The sequence below is a fragment of the Drosophila novamexicana genome, unplaced genomic scaffold (assembly GCF_003285875.2).
Source record: "Drosophila novamexicana strain 15010-1031.04,08,12 unplaced genomic scaffold, DnovRS2.1 tig00000644-arrow-pilon, whole genome shotgun sequence".
In the NCBI taxonomy this organism is placed as follows: domain Eukaryota; kingdom Metazoa; phylum Arthropoda; class Insecta; order Diptera; family Drosophilidae; genus Drosophila; species Drosophila novamexicana.
The window spans coordinates 2,740,789-2,753,500 of NW_020824814.1; the positions used below are offsets into that span (position 1 = coordinate 2,740,789).

Sequence of the window (12,712 nt, forward strand, 5' to 3'; positions counted from 1 at the left end):
CAACTCGCATGTGACGATAGCTGCGGAAACGGAAACGCTGCCTGCATTTCCGCTTGCGCCTGATGCTGCTAAGTAAGTGCTCAGTACGTGTGTGAACTTTGGCCCAAGCACTCTCCCGCGCGCCCCCTCTCTCACTCTTGCTCTCGCTCTCGCTCTCGCACTCGCAGTCAAGATGGCAAAACTGTGGGGCCCTACTTACCGGAAATCCGTCCAAAGACCATGTAAATTGCGGCAGTGGATTTCCGGTGGCAACGCATTTCAATGATACCGTTGGACCCGGTTGCAGTGTTTGCTCCGAAAACCAATAAAGCAGTTCCGGCGAAGCATCTAAAATAGTCAGAGATAAAGATAGTGATACGGTTTACACTATAGCATATATTTAGTGCTTAAAGCTCTCTCTCTCTCTCTAAGTGTATGTGGGCGTGTGAGGGTCGGGTATGGACTTAAACCTTATGTTGCTTAGCTTACAGCTGGTAAAAGGGGTCTTTCATAAACGAAAGCGCTTTAAGGTGTGTTTGAGTGTGGGTGTGTGTGGGTGTGTGTAGCAGCAGTTTATGTAACACGTTTCATGTGAAATATTACCTTAAAATTGGGACGAGTATTACGCGATTTCTCCTTACATATATTCATAGGTAAATTTTATATATTCTATATACATATATATAGAGTACGCATGCATGCATGTATGTATGCATTTATGTATATATGTTTGCATGCATGTTTCTTTTCTAATACCAATCGCAGAACAAGCTTTTTTGTCGCTGTGCTGCTAATTTAAATATAAAGAATTTCTGCCAAGTGCTCTACTCCTCGATTCTCAAGAATTCAAGTTGGCCCTGCTAAAATTCAACAAGGCAGGAAACGTTGGCTCCAGCGGCCTGTGGGGGAACAACTTGAGGCGGTGGAGAAGGAGGCGCAGGGGGGGGGGTTGAGGGGGTAAGTAGATATGTATGTACGTAGATGTATGTATGTAGCTGTATGTATGTAGATGTATGTATGTATGTTCTTTTATATGTATGTATGCATGTTTGCATATATACAAACAAACATGCATACATATGTATACAAACATGCTGACATATATATGCAGACATGCACATATTTGTATGCATGCATATATTTATATATGCAGAAGTGCATACAATCATATATATATATTTATGTATGTACAAATGTATATATGAATGTATGCATGTATGCGTGTATGTCTGCATGTATGCATATATGTATGTACGTATGCATGCATGTATGATGTATATATATACATATGTATGTGTGCATGTATGTAGGTGTCCGGACATGTATTCATACATGTACACATGCATGCATGATTGCATATATATATGTACAAACAGGCATGAACTGCAATTCACACCGTCTTAACGTGCACCTTTATCACATAAGGTAACTACAGTGAATATTTCAGCTTTCTAGCCTTGCGTTGATCCCCAACCAGTCAGTCAATAGTCAGTCAGTCAGGACAAACAGTTTTCTATATAGAGATAGCAAGTATACATATCCCTTTATAAAATAAAATTTAATTGCATTAAAAAATCCAATTAAATCTAAAACATAAATCGAGCTGCAGCACATAAAAGCCAACCCACGCAATCGACTAAATGGAAAAGCCGAGATTTTTCCAGCTGCTGATTTGAAGTGCATTTGCACAGACCCAAGCTGACATGGTATGCATTTCACAGATTCTGCTTCTATTTATTTATATGCGCTGCTTGGAGCTGTATTTTGTGCGATTTTCCAACAGCTGATTTGAAGTGCATGAAGTGCATATCCCAGCAGACGCAATCTCATATAACATATTCTCCTGCCATTTATATTTATATAGATATGTTGTGCGCTTTGCTTGCAATCAAAATCAGATTGGGAAAATGCTTTTTCGCATTTGCTTTGACTTTGACCTTAGGAGCGCAGCGGAAAATGCATTTGACAAGCGAGCAAATGTTATCCAGCTGATGAAAATTGTATCAATTTCCGCCCAATGACAGCGACACAAAAATTTCGCCACTGTACGAAGACGACATTGCCAGTTATAAGCTGCCATATTTATTTGTGTGTGTGCGTGTGTGTGTGGTACACGCATATACAACCGCACACACACAAACACACAGAGAGAGATGCACACTCAGTTGACACAATTGCTGCCATATCCGGCCGCTTAATGGCGCTCCGTTGGGTGCCGGCGCAATTTTGTGGTTGGGCCTTGCGCCGCACAGTAGCAGCAGCTGTGTGTGTGTTGGGGGGTGTAAGCAAGCCAATAATATATCGAAATCAATTTCCGCTTGTGCCTAAAAGCAAATCAGAAACGTTGCCAAAGCCGCCAAAAGCGACAAAGCGCGAATCTGAACCGCATGCTGTCTGGTTGAGTGTGTGTGTGTGTGTGTGTGTGCATGTGTGTGTGAGTTCGTGTGTATGAGTTCGTGTGTGTGTTTGTTTTGGTCCCAAGCTGCGGAATGTAACGATGTGCTTGGCTCTAGGCGCAGCTAAGCGTGTGTGCTTTGGTTTTTAGTGAATGTGGTCATTAGATATGCGCAACATTTTGCAGTCACAGTGACAACAGTAACTGTTACTTTCGAAAAATATTATTATTATTATTACGAAAGCGTCTAACATTAAAATTTTTTTTATTTTTATACTTTTTACTGTTTACATCACATTATTGGAACTCAGACTGTGACTGGAACTGTTTGTATTTCAGTTAATCACAATATTAGACAGTGACTTTTGATTGTTGACTTGTTACTGTCTCTCTTAGTGTCACAGCCCTGTCATTATTGGTATCGGAATTGTGATACCCACGGCAAGTTTGGAAACTGTGATTGTCACTGTTAATATGGAAACTGTCACTGTTAATATAGAAATTGCGAATGTCATCGTTATTATGGAAACTGTTACAGTCACTTTTAATATCTCAACCGTAACTGTGACGTTCAATATTACGTGTCGGTTTATATTGAAACTGCGAATGTCTTTGTTAATGTCGGAACTATGACTTTCACTAGTGATATCGGAACTGTTACTATCACGGTTAATATCTAAACTGTGGCTTTCACGATTATTATCGAAACGGTGATTGTCTCTGTTTTTGTCAGAATTATGACTGTCACTGCTAACTATGGAACTGTGACTGTTATGGCTAATATCGGAACTGTGAACGTCACAATTTAAAACGTTCCTTGTCATTTACAGCGACTCAGTCGGGCACACAGATATTGCACAACACTGGTGGCTAGAATTTTAGTGCTGCTAATAAAATTAAGTTGCCAGCCTGCGTTTTATGGCTGCTGCGCGTTGTTGTTGTTGCTTTTGTTGTTGTTGCAAAATGCGAGCAATTTGCTAAATTAGAAATTAATGAAATGCAATTATGACAAACATTTATTTGTGCGGTTTTTGCGGTCATCAAGCGACGGTTATATCGCTTTTGATTTGAGCCAGCAAATTGGCAACACTCAGGCAGGGGCAGGGGGTGGGTGGAGGTGAGGGGGAATGGGAAGGAAGGGTGGGGTGGGGTGGGGTGTGTTTGTCTGTGTGCGGCGAGAAGTGCGCCCATTCATGGTCATGGAAGCGTTAATTTATGACAAACGAAAATGGGCTTTGTGGCTATTTAATTTATATATGTGCTGTGACAATAATATTACTCATACGCCACGACTTACCGCCCAGTTGAAGCTCAGCTGTTGATTGGATTTGCTCCCATTCGTTGGACACAAAGCACTGATACATGCCCGGATCATCCTTTTGCACCTTCTTAATGATCAAACGCGCCGGATCGGTGAGTATCTGCAATTGTTATGTGGTTAGTTGGGCTTAGGGCGAAGGGGGATGGGAGGGGATTGGAAGGCACCCTACCTCGACGCGATTGTCGCGCAATATGGGCTTGCCGTCGTGCAGCCAGTTGACATCGTGCACGGGATGGCCAGAGACAATGCATTGGAATTGTGCATCCTTGTCCACATCAACGGTCTGCACCTGCGGCTGCAGATGTGCGGTCAACGGAGCTGTGTGCAAAACGAAACCAGTTATCATAGCATACGAACAAGTACCAGGCCCTGGGCCGGATACGAACCTGTCACCGTGAGCGACACTTGGATGGTCTCCTCGCCCGCCGTATTATTGACCCAGCACAGATATTTGCCGCTGTCCTCGAGACGGGCCTGCAATGGCATAAATCAATGGCAATCATAATATTTGGCTTTCATTTTGCAGGCGAACTGTACAGGCAAAGGGGCTGGGGGTGGATTTATGGATAGATACCTTGGTGATTTTCAAGAGACCCGCAGATACAATGGTTATGCGTTCGCTGAGCTGCAGCGGCAGCAGCTGCTCGTTCTCCTCCTTGAACCAGCTGAAAGATACAAACGAAAAGATACGCAGATACTTTAAGCAAACGAGCCGCACAAAGGGCCAGCAATTGATTTATTTCATTAAAGTTGAGCGTTTCTTTGTTGTCTTCATCAAATTAATATGTCGATTGCATTATCAACAAAAAATTGCCCACTGTGGCCCCCATGATTGCCGCTTGTTGAGCGAATCCCAACAGCTCGAGAATGCATTCAACGATTTTCAATAGTATTGCAAAATGATTACCGCACTTCAATAAGTGCGGACCGTCGGCTGTTTGGCTGACGGGCTGACGGGCTGAAGGGGTTAATGTTAATAAAAAATAAGCATATAAAGTGTTGCAGTTGAATGGACGCCGAGTGCGGATCAGGACGAAAGGTCGTCCTGCAATCAGAATTGCATTTCGATTGCCTTATTTAACGAGTATTTATGATAAACTCTGCCTATTGAGGGTATGCCCAACGGCTGTTGAAGCTCGTGCAACATGCAATAATGTGGGCCTTCAGAGGCAGCACTTTTTGTCTGGGCTATTTATTAATGAACTTTTAAAGCTTCTGCAATTTTTAAACGCATTGCCAGGCGGATTTTGATTTTTATTTGACATATTCTTAGCTTGATATCGATTTTCTAACCCTATAATGCTATCGATAATAATCGATTTACAATATCAATGCAACTCTAATAATTATTTCTCTCTCTCTGTCGCTTTTCCCCTATACTTCTCTCTCCCTCTGTCTTACTTTCTTTGTGTCTCTTTTTGTGTCTCTCTTTCTCTTTCTCTTTCTCTCTCTCTCTCTCTCTCTCTCTCTCTCTCACTCTCTCTCTTTTTCTCTCTCTCTCCCACTCCCTCTCTGAAACTGAATATGTATACAAATTAACAAGTGTTTCGAAAATATTCCAATTAAAGAGCATTTCCACTTCGTTTTATACGTTGTGGATTGCGTTTCATATTTTTCTTTATTATTTTTAATTTGAATGCTGTAAAAATATCAATTGCGAAAATCAACAACAGCGAAACGCATGTCGCAAGCGCGTCCCATAATCTGTTTGATGTTGCAAGGATGCCTGAACCTTGGCAACTGCCACGCCCCCAAAATGCATCAATACGAATTCTGTTGCATTTTTAATCAAGTTATTGATTTTAATTTGGCTTTAATTGCACTTGAGTGCGCATCGCATCTTATGGTACGCGCAGCGCGGCACGTGGCACGTTGCAAATTGCACGTTGCATATGCGAGTGCCTGGGCATTTTGTCTTAATTAAAATCAGGGCTGAAATGCGTCAAGCAACTCGGCCAGATGCTGCAATATAATCGAAATATATATATAAATATATATATATATATATATGCGCAGGCAGTACGAACAAAAGGTGCGCGGGCGCCAAAAACTATGCAATAAAAAATGATTTCCCAGAATATTTCTATGCCAACCGAAGACGACGCGAACCGCAACCGCGTCATGCAACATGGCAAATATTTAAACATTTATGAGCAGCGGCATGCGGCGAGAAGCAGCACCGCGGGACAACCCGGATACGGACCTTGCAACAAAACAATGCAGCTGCAACGGCAGCAGCAGAGCGCAGAGCAGCAGAACAAAAGTTGTCGCCTCGCTGGCTACCAATTGTTGTTGTTGTTGTTGTTGTTGTTGCTGTGGTCGTCTTGGTCTTGGTCGTCGCTCAGCAGGCGACATCAAATAGCAAACAAAACCAGAAGGCAGCCATAGTTTCGGCATGCCGAATTCTTGATGCCCTAACAAGCATAGAGCTTAGATATATTTCTATATGCCACAATCGTATTTCCGACTGATTGACGTCTATAAATATATATAAACAAATCGGAACTGTAAGCTCTGCCTTAAGTTTCGGCTTGTTTAGTTTTTCATATTCAATTTTCAATTCAAGACCTGCTTTGATCTATATTTAAAACATTTTTGTGCAACAGTTAAATTTGTAATATACCCATTGCCCGTTGTACTGAAAATATTTCAAGCCGTAAATAAATTCATATACAAAATGCGGGCTAGAATATCAATTATAGATTCTTCTTCTAGATATCAGATATCTAAAAAGCAAATAGATTCTTCTAACGAGAGCTCAACTTTCAATCGATAGCTCTCATGTCAGCTGTAAGGTACAGGATATAGGATATAGTAGTTCGATCCGCTCACATATGACATATATTTAATGTCTGCAGTTAAAGAACTAATCTGTTGATGTAAGTTCTTCAAGAATAGCTGTGCTAAGTTTAGTCGAATATCTTTAAGAAATTAAGGGACTGCTGAGGTCCTTTAATATCAATAAGGAATATATATAATCAGTCTCTTGATCAGTCTCAGTTATATGTTATATAGTCCTAGTCCCCTTCCTGCCTGACCCATTTATAATACCCTCTGGTAGGGTATTTTGGTATTTTATATGCCATGGCAGTGGCAACAGCGCATAACGTGGCGTATCCTGGCGCATCCTTTATGCATGCACTACGAAGGCCAGCACCAAGCAGCTACAATGACCCATTATCCTGTTACATTGCGTCCTGGTGGCCACCATAAAAAGCAATGCATGTTTTAGCACTCGAGCATTTGCCATGATGATGAGCCAAGTGCCAAGTGGACGAGTGAACGAGTGGCAAGTGGCAAGTATCCTGTGTCCTGTGATTACCTGTGCCAGCGCAGCTTCGACGAGCTGTCCTTCAACTTGAACGGGGCCGTTCAGCAAGCAATTTGCCATTTTGGCCATAAACGTTGCTCATTTGATTGATTCGTGCTTGACACACAGCAAAAAATAAAAGTGGAAACAAAATTTGTTTGAGCTGGCCCCGGGGAAATCTCCATAACGCTGCAAAGACTCCTGCCAGATGAATGCCAGCGATTGTGACAAGAGTTTCGAGTGGCTCAATAAACAATATTTGATGTATCGTGCCAAAAGTCAAGCTAGACAGCTGGGGGCGGCAGGGGCAGGGGCAGGGGCGTGGAGTGTGTAGTGAAAGAAGCTCGTTTAATCGCAGGAGATGCTCGAATATTGTGTGCGAGCACACGTTATAAATTGAGCTGTGCAACTGGGCTGTCAAATTGTAATAAAATCATATACTAGACTTTTTTTTTGTTTGCGCAAACTGTTGAAATATCCTTAAAGTCAAGCGACTTGAAGGTGTGTTGAATATAAATGGGATATAGCTGACATGTGAACTAACAGAAAGAAAAACATGTCTTCTTCTATGTGTTACATCACAACAACATTATAATACCCTCTACAGGTATATATATGTATAATACCCTCTAAGAGTATAGTCAGGTTGCCTAAAGCTCCTCAATCGAACTTCTATAACATAAAGATTCCACTTAGAGAATCATATTATATTGAGGGTGACTTTCGGACCCCATATATCTATTGCAGATCAACATAATCTTCCGAGTTTATAAAGCCATGTCCGTCTGTCTGCCTCTATGCAAACTAATCTCTCAGTTTTTAAGCTATCGTCTTGAAACTCTGCATGGGTTCAGCTTTCTGTTGCACGCAGCGCATATGTCGGCAGATCGGACAACTATATCACATATCTGACATAGGCACAATCGGTTGAAAATTAGGCCCTTGTATGAAAAACTCTTTAAGTTTCCTAAGAGCAAACCTGGCATTTATGGTATATGCAAAATCCTATCAAAATCGAACCAGTATATCATATAGCGGAGGATCAATCAAAGATTAAGTTTTTATAGGAATGCCTTTTTTATTTTCTCAAGCAATGTAATGTCTAAGCGTAGCTTTACATCTCTTCAATGTAGCCTCTAGGAGCAATTGGTGAGAAGTAGAGTTATTTGTAGGGACTCTCAGATCTGCTGTATGTCTGCAAGGGTATAGCGTCTATTTCTTTGTATTTACTTAATTTGTATAAGCTTTCTAGGTGGCCTAAAGAAGTTCTACTACATATATGTTTTTCTTCTGCAGCAGCTATATTTCTGTATTTTTTTATTGTTTATATATCCCTGATCAGCATCAATAGCCGACTCGATCTAGCCATGTCCGTCTGTCTGTCCGTCCGTCCGTCCGTCCGTATGTATGAACGCAAGGATCTCAGAACCTATAAGAGCTAGAGACTTGAAATTGATGAAAAGATGTAGATGCTCCTAGTTCCCGCGCAGATCGAGTTTGTTTCCGATTATCGATAACTTACTCCGTTTCCAAGCAATCGATAAATATCGATATCGATATCCTGTTTTTTGGGCAATTTTGGTAAATAATAAGAGCTAGAGTCACCAAACTTGACATAAATGAATTATATATATATATGCATTTGATGTTGGAAGAAGAGGGTTCAGGGGATACCCTGACATGACTAGAACCTCTTACATGTTTCGACTTATTTATTCGTCTGTATGCAAATAGTTACCTATTTTTCCTCAAAGTTTTATATCACCTTCAAATATTGACTTCTGCCTTCAATTTTATTTCAAAATATATGAGAAAGTCTTGATCCCAAATCCCTCTCTGAAACTTGGTATTGCCTTTCTTATGGGATTTATATATATTTGTATATGCTCGATATATGTTCAATCTCTGTATCTTTGCTGCGTGAACGTGACACAGCAATTCCCAATGCTAAATATCTGCTGCTGCTTGTTTAACTATCCATAACATACTTTCACACAACCTGCTGAATTTTTCGTTGAGCTTTCACATTTGACAATTTGCCTGACATTTTTATTATGTTTTTCGTTTCTTTTTTTTTCTTTTCTGCGCACATTTTTTGCTTTATTTTATTTTTGTTTTCCTTTTTTTTTTTGAGGGTAGAGCGTGCTAAATATTTCACATTGTGTCATAAAATGCGCGGCAACTGTGTGTGCGATGCCCTCTGCTCCTTACCCTCCCGCCAGATGTGACCTGTGACATGACAGAAAAAAATATTCGCGGTTGCCACGGGGTGTCTGTGTGTGTCTGTATGTGTGTCTGTCTGTCTGTCTGTGTGTGTGTGCGTGTTTCAATACATGTTCAAAGAGTCAAAGGAGTATATTCGTTTTAGGTATATTCTGTTCGTATTAAGTTTATATATCTATATGGCAAATCGAGCAAATCTATAGCTTCCATAGTTCAAACAACTAGACTAGGCTACGGATGAGCTCCTTTAAGGTTTTGCCACGGGGTATCTGTGTGTGTCTGTATATGTGTCTATCTGTCTGTGTGTGTGCTTTAATACATGCTCAAAGAGTCAAAGGAGTATATTCGTTTTAGGTATATTCTGTTCGTATTAAGTTTATATATGCATATGGCAAATCGGGCAAATCGGACAAATCTATAGCTTCCATAGTTCAAACAACTAGACTAGGCTACGAATGAGCTCCTTTAAGGTTTAGCAAGGGCGTGGCATATTGAAAAAATTGATATATCTTTACAAATTAGACAGCTAGCCTGCTTTAAGCTCGTGTGATGCCTTCTAGGGGGTTTGATCCCTGAATATCTCGATTCTACATATGTTGTTGCATTTAATCAAAAGCAAACAACTCAAAAAGCAAGCGTATTATGCAGTCGGTACGATCCGCTGGTTGATAATCTTATTCATTTTTTTTTTGGCTGGCTGGCTACTCACCGATATGTCGGCACCGGATGTCCTTGAGCAATGCACGGCAACGTTGTTTGGCCATTAAGGACGACATGCCGCATCGAATGCTTCTCGACGTTAATGCGCGGCTGTACCATGCCCTTGGGCTCGGTTACAATAATGCGGCCGGGATATGTCGAAATTTGTATTTCACCTGCAGAGACCAAACGAAACAAAAGAAAGTTAAACATATGTCTGGCAATTTTAACAAGTTGCAGCTGACAGCGCGACGCGCTTTTTGGTTAGATTTAAATGCGCGGCGGCTTCTTTGCCAAATTGATGGCAATATACATATATATACATACACACATATTTTTAATTAATTAAAAGTAAATAAAAGCAATCAAGTTGATTGCATGCGCGAGGCAGGTCAGCAGCAGGGAGTCAGAAACAGGAAACACTTTGCCTGCTTTATTTTTTTATAATACCCTGCCCTTAGGCTCAGTACGAAAAAGGTGTCGACTGTCATATGAATATATATATCTTTTTTTTTAGAGATAAATGTGCAGTGATAAATTTAAGGTTTTTGTTAAGAACAATGCTGGAATTTCGTATAAAACGGACAACTTTAAGAGACTCAGAGACAGGCAGACAAACGGACTTGACTTTATCAACTCGGCTGTTGATGCTGGTCCAGAATATATATACTTTATGCGGTCGAAGATGTCATCTTCTATGCATTACACATTTTAATATCCACAAAATTATAATACCCTCTAAAAAAGGTATAACAAGTGTATAAGGAAGAAGGCATCTCGGACTTTTGTACAGAAGCTACAGATTATCAGCTCCAAGTTTTTATATAGTTTCCTCTATTTAGTTTCTTTTTGCCTAATCGATAACTTTTCTGTTTTACTGAAATCGATAAAAAAAAACCGATAACGCCTTATGTTTATTGAGCTTATCTTGTAGCTTTAAAAAGCTGGAGAAATCAATTTTAGTATGTCGCCTCTCGCATAGTATACACATATCCAGAGCATTTAAGTTTGTGGTCTTAGGCTTAGCAAATGCATATTTATGCTCGCTTGTGTAAAATTTCCCACTAGAAATATACAATCGCAGCTGGTCACACTGTGACAATAGAAAAAGCAACCCTGCTAGAAACTCAACTTCAATAGATCAAAAAGTAGAATTTGGTTAAGAACAGTTTTTAGGAGTTTTATCTTTTTAGATCAATTGTTGTTATTTAATAACATAGTATTTCTGGCGATATATTTACGATTTATATATATAAGCCTTGTTTCATGTGGGATATTTAATTATTTATTTATGTCCCTCCCCCCTCACCCCCTCACTTTGACCTTCCCGACTTAAATGGCAGCTGCTTTAAAGCATGTGCTCGCATTCGTTTCTATTTGTGTTAATCCAATATGACAACTAATCCAGGAGCGCGTTTAGTGGGCCATTGGGCCAACAAAATCTGTTTCCAATGTTCGGTCCATTGTCCTTGCACGCAGGCTCTTGCTCTCTCCCTCTCTCTCTCTCTCTCTCTCTCTCTCTTTGTGTGTCTCGCTCTGTCTGGCTCTGTTGGTGCTGCGCAATTTAATTTATAATTTTCCTCGAACATCATCATCAGGTACAGCCCTTCGACCCCTTCTTGCTTCTGTCTCATTGCTCCATTGTGCATTAGCAGTCGTATTATTGTTAGCCGCCATTGTTGTGCCCGTTATTGTGCAAAATAAATGGATTTTTGGTTTAAATTGTAATTATGCGCTGCCAGCATAGCGTAGACAGACACCCCCACAGCCCACAGCCCGAGAGAGACAAAAACTGTTGCCTACTTTTGTGCGCGCCAGGTAAAGCCCGCGCTTTAATTAAGCGTAGCTCATGTGCATGCCTGTGTGTGTGTGTGTATGCGTGTACGAGTCTGTCTGTGTGTGTGTGTGTGTGTGTGTGTTTGTTAAATGAATTAGTTATGACCAGCTCTCTGGCTAGCAGCCAGAACTGTTTCATGTTACACTTTTAATGAGTGCACTCTAAGCAGTTTTTAATGTCCGACTGCAAGTGAGTGTGTGCGCTTGTGTGTGTGTGTGTGTGTGTGTGAGAGTGTGTTGGTCACTTGAATGGGCATTGTTTAGCCTTGGTTATGTGTAGTGCACTGGTAATTAATATGCGGCGGCTTACACACAGGCACACACACACACACTCGCATTCGCATGCACACTCGAAATGCCCGAAATTGGGTTGGGTTTCGGTTGTGGCTTTTGCGGTTTTTGGCCAAAAATTTAAGGCCAAATAGCGCGCTACAAAAATTGCTGATTAATTAAATGTGTATATACATATATATATACTTCTCTTTTAAATTTCAACAAGTGCTTGAGAAATCCGAAGAGCATAAGCCAAGGGTCAGCTGCTTTCTAAAGGAAAAAACAAATTCAACTTGCAGCGAACTGTGAATAAACTTTGCCCAGGCACGCACACACACAAACACACACACACACATACACACTTGCAAGTGGGGGAGCATAAACTTTTATCGTATTGATTGATGATGTGTTATGTGCGCACAAAAGGCTAATAGAAATTCAGCTAAAGCGTATTTTCACACACAATAAACTTCAAATAAGCACAGCACAAGATACACGCAACAAAAAGATCTCTTCACGTATTCGATTCATCTCTATCTTCCACAACTCTCTCTCTCTCTCTCACTCTCTCTCTTTCTCTGTCTCTCTCTCTATATATATTTATCTTTGTGTGTGTGTTCGTCTGCAGTTGGCTTTGCTCTGACAGCAGCTCCCTGGCGCATTGGCCCTTCTTTGC

At 40.7% G+C, this 12,712-nt stretch overlaps 1 protein-coding gene across 1 annotated transcript in view; it reads right to left on the bottom strand.

Moving 5' to 3' along the window:
- Positions 1-12,712, bottom strand: part of LOC115762727 (Down syndrome cell adhesion molecule-like protein Dscam2) — a 44,925-nt gene that overhangs the window by 14,130 nt on the left and 18,083 nt on the right. Inside the window, exons 7-12 of the mRNA XM_030705061.1 lie at positions 9,938-10,103; positions 4,270-4,360; positions 4,082-4,169; positions 3,865-4,013; positions 3,672-3,795; positions 200-327 (exon numbers count right to left, since the gene is read on the bottom strand). Coding sequence (XP_030560921.1) covers positions 200-327; positions 3,672-3,795; positions 3,865-4,013; positions 4,082-4,169; positions 4,270-4,360; positions 9,938-10,103 — 746 coding nt within the window. The remainder of the gene's footprint in view (positions 1-199; positions 328-3,671; positions 3,796-3,864; positions 4,014-4,081; positions 4,170-4,269; positions 4,361-9,937; positions 10,104-12,712) is intronic.